This window comes from Chanos chanos, chromosome 15 (genome assembly GCF_902362185.1).
Source record: "Chanos chanos chromosome 15, fChaCha1.1, whole genome shotgun sequence".
NCBI lineage: Eukaryota > Metazoa > Chordata > Actinopteri > Gonorynchiformes > Chanidae > Chanos > Chanos chanos.
Genome location: NC_044509.1, coordinates 8,823,009 through 8,831,390, shown reverse-complemented (window position 1 = coordinate 8,831,390; position 8,382 = coordinate 8,823,009). Strand labels below are relative to the sequence as shown.

The window sequence follows — 8,382 nt, the reverse complement described above, 5'->3', positions numbered from 1 at the left end:
CTGGGTAGGTGACACTTGTTGATGCTGAAACTTATTCCTAGCTCCTAGTGTGTGTGCGTGTGTCCATGTGTGTGTTCACTGTTGTATGCGCTCACTGGGTGTATAGGATGGGTTAAATGCGGAGGCTGCTCACTGCTTTCACTGCTCACTGTTCTAGTGTGTGTGTGGGTGTGTGTGTGTGTGTGTGTGTGACCAATAAAGTACTTCTACTTCTACTTATTCATTAGCTGGAAACAAATTCATACAAGAAGAAGATGTTTCCATTATTCTGAGTGTTAGTATGTGTTTTGATGATATTCTAAACCATGGATAAAATAATGCATAGATGACAGGGTTCAAACAAGAATTTAAATACACAATCCAACCAAACACAACAGTAAAAACAGATGAGGATGAGACGCTGTCATTTGTAAGGGCGGAAATGTAATATGGTACCCAAAATATTACATATTCCATAACCACGATACCTAAAGTCTTTGCAGCTTTATGCTGAGATTTCTTTGGTAATGCAGCCCTTTCATTATGTTTTATGCAAAGATTTATTTCATTTATTATATTCATTTGCTTTCTGGCCATGATAAATATTTTAATATATAAAGTAATTATAATCATGCAAGGGCAAAGTAAGCTAACTATTACATCAGTAAACACCAGAGTGAAGTGTGTGACAATCACACAGTCTCCATAGCATGCCACATGAACCATAGGTTCACATAAATGACCATATAACAAAACCACAGAGTATGTCAGAGATGAAGACCAACAAATGCCTATACAAAATAAGGTTTTCCTGAATGTTACTCTTGTAGTGTACCTTAAGGGGTCACTTATAGCTATATAGCGGTCAACTGAAATAAACACAAGATTTCCAAGGGAGGCGGAAACCACAACATATACAATAATAGGATATGTAGCACAAAATATCTCCCCAAAATACCAGCACGTCTCAATTAACCGTATGCTCTCCATTGGCATTACAATCGCACCAACCATTAGATCTGCCACAGCCAGTGAGAGGATGAGCAGGTTGGTAGGAGTGTGGAGCTGCTTGAAGTGAGAGATGGAGATGATCACCAGTAGATTCAAAAACACAGTGGATAAAGAAATTGTTGAAAAAAACATATATAAAGCAATGCTGACAAATCTAGAGCGGATCTCCTTTATGCAAGATGAATTTTGAGATGGAAAACAGTATTGAACTGTATTGTATTTCCCTAAGTTATTTGATTCCATTTAAATAAAGAAACTGCCAACAAAACAATCATCCATGGAAGTTCATCCAACTAATTGGGAAAGGTAGAGCAATGTTGTAGAAAGATCTGAAGTCCATTCCTTTGATGAACAGCACCGAACTCTTATTTGTGAAATAGGTCCTCCCATTGCCCAATGATATCCCCTTGGTTTTAAAGAGAGAGGAAGGGATTGGAGGAGTCCAAGTGAGTTCACTCCAATCCTCTGTTAGTAGGATGATCAGGCGAAGATTGGGGGTTAGTGAAATCCACCCTTTATTAGATATTCAGTCGACAGTTGAACAGGAGTATGATAGGTGTGTGTGGTTTCTGTACAAGGGAACACAAAGGAATATAAACATCACAAACATGGTATACAATTCTAATATGAGTCGCTAGATGGCATCAGAACCGTAACTGCATCGGAAACATATCCTAGCCAGTAGATATTCACTCGTAGAAATACAAATATTCCACATATTGCCGTGTGATTAACCTTCCCATTTATACCTTGATTAGGAAATACTTTGCGGCAGGTCAACCTGACAACAATATGCAATGCACAACACACAAAGTGAAATGTAAGGAAATGAAATGCACACAAAGTTGGCAGAGAAAATGAACTGGCGAACTACACATTAATGAGGAAGCACAAAAAAAAACAAACTTGAAAACAGTGCAAAAAACTGGGAGGGGGGTTTCGTGATGACGCCATCTGCCCAACTATTCCAATGCACAGGGAGTTTTGCACAGAGGGAGTACCTTATACATGCAAATACTATTAGATGTGATTGTCACAGATTAGTGTAAATGTTCTGTTATTATTTGGATATGCATTCTATTTCTGTGATTTCTATTCTATTTATTTAGAAATACTGTGCTGCACAGTAGGAGCTTTGCAGGCCTGAAAATGGCCTTAAAGTGCATGTCACTTTAAGGGCATTGATAAGAGATTTTATTCTTTATATATTCTGTTTGGTTGAGGTCGCTGCTACATAAAGGTTAGTTCAGTATTCTCTTTGAACTCAACGGCATAAATCATTAGGATATAAATATCCAGCAGCCCAGTGGTATATAGATATATACCTTAAAACTTCCATATTGCAAGTTCTAAGACATAATTAAAAACATCATTGTAGGTCTTTGTGGATCCATGGATTTCAGTCAGTGCCAGTCCATTCACAATCCATTCAAGCTTATAAACTGTCTTTTCAAAAGTACAAAATACACAAAAGAACAATTACACAATCACAGATCCGGTGTCTTGAATCTGGTCTAATCAGCTTTATCAGGAGGCCACATTAGCTGTTGTGAAGCCCCTTCCTCAGAAGCCCAGGTGAAAGACATGGCCCTTGATCCACTTGATTCAGCTTTAGCACTTCCTTTATTCTGGCTGAGGAGGGCAACAGCACTAGTGAGGCTGAGCACCACAGACACGAATGGAGGAACTTGCAGCTGTCGAAAGAAGAACTACAAGGGGATGCATTACTGCCCAACACCTGCTTCAACATTTGAGCAGAGATCTATGAGGTACCCCAAGCAGCCACTGGATTCGTACCCTATTAGCTATGATATGGGTGTAGGCCCCAAGGACTGTTGGAAATTACTATGTGGAGAAATCATTCCTACATCACAGCTTCTGAGGTGACTTTTCTCTGATGTAAACGTAAACACCTGTTAAGAAGCCATGATTAGCGTGTCGCAACATGAACATAAGGTCATCTCCATGTCACTAAAGAAAACCCTTTAACAAGTGTTAAAGATGTTTTAGAGTGGTAATGACAATTAACTAAATTTTGGGTTAAATGGTAATACTTATTTTATAGAGGTTTTTTTTTTTTTTTTTTAAATTTTTGACCATTTATAATACAGTTAACCAAGCCTACCATTGTAGCCATTACAAGAAAGCCATTTGAAATATGTTATGAGTAAATATTGTCATGATAGTAAATGAGTGTTCATTTTCATCAGTCATACAGTTCATTGGGATGTAGGGAATTTTGTATCATAGTTACATTAACAGTGTAACATGTAACATGACAGTTAATGTGATATTCGTGAAAATCAGAAACACCTTGGATATGTAAAATACTAGTTAAGTGTTTTATTCATGCTTACATTGTTGATTGATAAGAAATTTCTGATAACATTCAAAGGTTTGAATTTAGGTAATATGATAATGAGTGGAGGTCCACATCAACTACAGACGATAAAAGCCATTGAAGGGATTCATTTTTGACCATTTATAATATAGTTAACCAAGACGACCATTGTAGCCATTACATTATTATTTCTGGCTGGCAAATATTAGTAGGGTGCCTGAACTGTGAACTGTGAATTGAGTATTCAACAAAGCTGTGTATTAATAACCGTTAATTTATTCGCTTTTCGCCTCTTTTGTAGTGCCGATGAGGTGAAAAAGTGAATAAATTTTTGATTTCTAAAACTCTTCAGATCATTCGAACAAATGTTTTTCTTTAATATCACTATGTAATTTGCTGCGTGCGTGAGCTCAGTCGTTTTCAGCTCCAGTTATCGGTCGGCTCCAGGCAACACTACAATTTTAAAAATCATGGAAGCTGCAGCACAGACAACATGGTTGCGTAAGAGGTTCAGTGTAAAAGTTTCCAAAGACTAAAGGCTTCAGAAGTATGGGAGTACTTCACATTATCACAAAACAAAAGGTGTTTTGTACACTGTGCAAGGTTTTGATGGCATACCACAGCTGCACTTGCGCTATGCATGAGCAACTGAAGAGAAAACATGTAGGTGCTACTTTAGATTGATCAGCTAATCAGTAAAATAGTCCATAGATTAATTGATCGAAAAATAGCCGTTAGTGGCAGCCCTAACTGAAAGAGTGGGAGAACAAGGGACGTGGAGGACCTCATGCCTGTGTTTGCCTTAGGCTCCAAAATGACTAAATCCACCCCTGATAACACATTGCAGTGAATGGTAACGAGACATATCAAACAACTATTATAACAACAATGTGTCCAAAATAAAGACAGCTTAAGGTAATTACGGGAGAAAGCAGCACTATATGTTACTCTTTTGTGCTTTTGTATGAACATTCTCCTCAGCTGAACAATGCAGGCATCCCAGTTGCAGTTGTGTATGGGTATGTAATGCAGATAAGCTGCTGCAAATTCCTGATGAAGCTGTATAAAGGCTGTATGTAAAATGTGTGAGTGCACATATATAAATGAAATATGTCTTTAGAGTAACCTGTGATTGGGAGGATGATACAAAGACATTTTGACTTCAGAATTAATGACAATCCAAGGAATTTTTAATTATTATAACTGTAATTGTCTTTTACTCATAGTAGTGCAAAATGTGGTACAAAACAGTGCAGGATGGGCCTGTTGGAAGGTCTGCTGCAACTACAAAGCACACAAATCTCTGTTACATTGAAGATTAGAATTGTAGTCCAGTAAAAATTATATTACAGGGCAAAGAAGAAAAATAATTTCATATTACTTGGAGACGCTCATTTTAGAAAACACATTTTTAAGTTACATTTACAGACCAGTATGCTGTACAAATGCTCCTGTTTACATGAAAAACACATGTAGGAAAATGCTTGAAGTAGCATCGCCTATTTTTCTAATTAATTCAGTCATTCCATCCTTATCCATTGTCTGAAAATAAATTAATAAAAGAAGAAGAAGATGATTTGATTATTCTTAGAGTCAGTATGTATTTTACTGATGTTTTAAACCATGGATAAAATAGTGCATATATGACAGGATTTAAACAAGAATTTATGTACATAAACCAACTGAGGATATTAACAATAGCTGACGAAGTCGTGATATTGTCGACTGTAAGGATGCAAATGTAATAAGGTATCCAACAAATTAAATACACTACGATTAAAACACCTAAAGTCTTTGCAGCTTTACGTTCGGACTTCTTTGGTAATACAGCTTTTTCACTATGTTTTAGGCCAGCGCTCATTTCATTTATTATGTTCATTTGTTTTCTAGCCAATTTAAAAACTTTAAAATATAAAATGATTATAACCGTACAAGGAGTAAGAAAAGTAATTATTAGATCAGCAATCATCACACTAAACTCTGTGACAACTATGCAGTCTCCATAACATGCTACATGAGCCATAGGTTCACTTAAATGATCAAATAATAAAACTACAGCATAGGTCAGAGATGAGGACCAGCAAATGCCTATACAACATAAGGTTTTTCTGAATGTTACTCTCACGGTGTATCTTAAAGGGTCACTTATGGCTATGTAGCGGTCAACTGATATAAAGACCAAATTTCCAAGAGAAGCCGATACAACAATATACACGATAACAGGATACAGTGCACAGAAAATCTCCCCAAAATACCAGCACGTCTCAATTAACCGTATGCTCTCCATTGGCATTACAATCGCACCAACCATTAGATCTGCCACAGCCAGTGAGAGGATGAGCAGGTTGGTTGGAGTGTGGAGTTGCTTGAAATGAGAGATGGAGATGATCACCAACAGATTCAAAAACACAGTGAGTATGGATATTATTGAAAACAACACATATAAAACAACGCTGACAGATGTAGACCTAATCTCCTTTGTACAAGATGAATTTTGAGATGGAAAACAGTATTGAACTGTATTGTATTTCTCAAAGTCATTTGATTCCATTGACTGAGAGACTGTCTACAAAAAATCATCCAAAAATTTCTCATCCAAATAATGAGGTGCAAAGAAGCAATGCAATGATTTTAAATGAATATCAGAAGGCCAAGTATCTGACAAGCAGCACTGACCTTTTTTTATATGTGGTATAGGCCCTCCCACTGTCAAGCATGTGAAAAATTTCCAATGATGTCCCTTCAATACTCCAGGGAGATGGTAGGGCAGAGAGGGAGGGAGAGAGAGAGAGAGAGTGAGTGAGAGAGAGTAAGGTTCAGTGTAGCTGATCTTTCAAAAATAAGTTTCTTTTCCTTGGCAGGATTAAAAGAATGTTCATTATTGAGTTCCCTTTTGTGCAACATTTATTTCTAAATAAGACATCTATAATCTTCATATGAGGAGGTGTTGGCCTACTTTTGGGAAAATGAAAGGTGCAGTGAGTCATGAGAGACTGAACCAGTCCTCGGATGCAATGTCTTGAAATGAAATGAAATCCTTTGTTGTCATCTCAGTCTTATACACAGTACACAGTGGGACAAAATTCATCCTCTGCATTTGATCCATCTTATACACTCACACACACACACTAGGAGCACTGAGCAGTGAGCACACACACACACTAGGAGCGGAGAGCAGCAAGCACCCACCCAGCAAAAATTAAAAAAAAAAAAAAAAACATTGAAAAGATGTTGAAAAGACAACTGTGCCTGATTTGGTTGAAAGGTGAAAAGCCGTCTTTCTCAGGTTGTTGAAAAGACGTCTATAAAACGACGAAGCTTTCAGACTCTTTCAAGTTTTCCACATTTTATGTTTCAGACTCACCTTAAAATGGATTCAGTTCTTCTTCTTCTTCTTTTTTTTTTCTTATCAATCTACACACAGTACTCCACAACGACAAAGCAAAAACAGGTTTTTGGAGTGTTTTGTTAATTTATTACAAATAAAAGACTGAAATATGCCATTTACATATTTCAGTCATATTTCAGTCTTTTAAAAATAAAAGACTGAAATATGCTATTCACATAAGTATTCAGACTCTTTGTTATGACACCTGCAATTGAGCTCTGGTGCATCCTACATCTATCAATGATCCTTGAGATGCTTCTACAACTTAACTGGAGTCCACCTGTGCCTAACTGAATTCATTGAACATAAATAGGAAAGGCCACTACACTATACCAAACTATACAACACTACACCACACTAGACCACACTACACCACACTAGACCACACTATATCACACTGTACCACACTATACTGTGCTACACCACATTACACCATACTGTACCACATTGTACCACACTCGCGACTACTGTGTACCACACTGTTTCAATTTATTCCACACTACACCACACTGTACCACACTACACCACACTGTACCACACTGTGGAAGAAGTCAGAAACATCCGCCAAGAAATTTTGAAGAAAGAAAAGCCTTCAGGAAACAGGATGAACGCTGCATATCAAGTGCAAACAGTCCCGAATATGCTCAAGGATAGTTGCTATGTGTCATGCTTTAATTTGATGAAAAATTACAGGACATTAATCGGTTTTGCTATGGAACAGATGCTGTGTCTGTTTTAGTCAATGACAGGACATTTAATTTAGAACCATATTTTGATACATTAATGGTTTTTAAAAATTGTAAATCTGTTAAAAAGAGTGACAGGAGAGCCACGAATTCTTCTAGGGCCAATTTACCACAATTTGGATGCCAGCACATGTCGTATAGTGTGGTACTGTTTGGTTTAGTGTGATATAGTGTGGTGTAGTGTGGTAAAATGTGGTACAGTGTGGTGTAGTGTGGTGTAGTGTGGTACAGTGTGGTGTAGTGTAGTGCAGTGTAGTACAGTGTGGTGTAGTGTGGTGTAGTGTGGTACAGTGTTGTGTAGTTTGGTACAGTGTGGTGCAGTGTGGCACAGTTTGGTGTAGTGTGGTACAGTGTGGTATAGTGTGGTGTAGTGTGGTACAGTGTGGTGTAGTGTGGTACAGTGTGGTATAGTGTGGTGTAGTGTGGTACAGTGTGGTATAGTGTGGTGTAGTGTGGTTCAGTGTGGTACAGTGTGGTATAGTGTGGTGTAGTGTGGTATAGTGTGGTGTAGTGTGGCACAGTGTGGTATAGTGTGGTGTAGTGTGGTACAGTGTGGTATAGTGTGGTGTAGTGTGGTACAGTGTGGTGTAGTGTGGTACAGTGTGGTGTAGTGTGGTACAGTGTGGTACAGTGTGGTGTAGTGTGGTACAGTGTGGTATAGTGTGGTGTAGTGTGGTACAGCGTGGTGTAGTGTGGTACAGTGTGGTATAGTGTGGTGTAGTGTGGTATAGTGTGGTATAGTGTGGTGTACTGTGGTTCAGTGTGGTACAGTGAGGTATAGTGTGGTGTAGTGTGGTACACTGTGGTATACTGTGGTGTAGTGTGGTATAGTGTGGTTCAGTGTGGTACAGTGTGGTATAGTGTGGTGTAGTGTGGTACACTGTGGTATACTGTGGTGTAGTGTGGTATAGTGTGGT

At 38.1% G+C, this 8,382-nt stretch overlaps 2 protein-coding genes across 2 annotated transcripts; both read right to left on the bottom strand.

Annotated features, from left to right (window-relative positions):
- Nucleotides 1-216: 216 nt before the first annotated feature.
- On the bottom strand, nucleotides 217-1,233 carry LOC115828819 (trace amine-associated receptor 13c-like). Its single transcript, XM_030792919.1, has one exon. The coding sequence runs from the start codon at nucleotides 1,231-1,233 to the stop codon at nucleotides 217-219; it is 1,017 nt and encodes a 338-aa protein (XP_030648779.1).
- Nucleotides 1,234-4,862: 3,629 nt separating this feature from the next.
- On the bottom strand, nucleotides 4,863-5,882 carry LOC115828223 (trace amine-associated receptor 13c-like). The gene has a single exon (XM_030792181.1). The coding sequence runs from the start codon at nucleotides 5,880-5,882 to the stop codon at nucleotides 4,863-4,865; it is 1,020 nt and encodes a 339-aa protein (XP_030648041.1).
- Nucleotides 5,883-8,382: the final 2,500 nt, after the last annotated feature.

Excerpts from the sequence above, each read along its gene's own strand:
- LOC115828819 (XM_030792919.1), bottom strand. The coding sequence starts at position 1,233 with ATGGAATCAAATAACTTAGGGAAATACAATACAGTTCAATACTGTTTT.
- LOC115828223 (XM_030792181.1), bottom strand. The coding sequence starts at position 5,882 with ATGGAATCAAATGACTTTGAGAAATACAATACAGTTCAATACTGTTTT.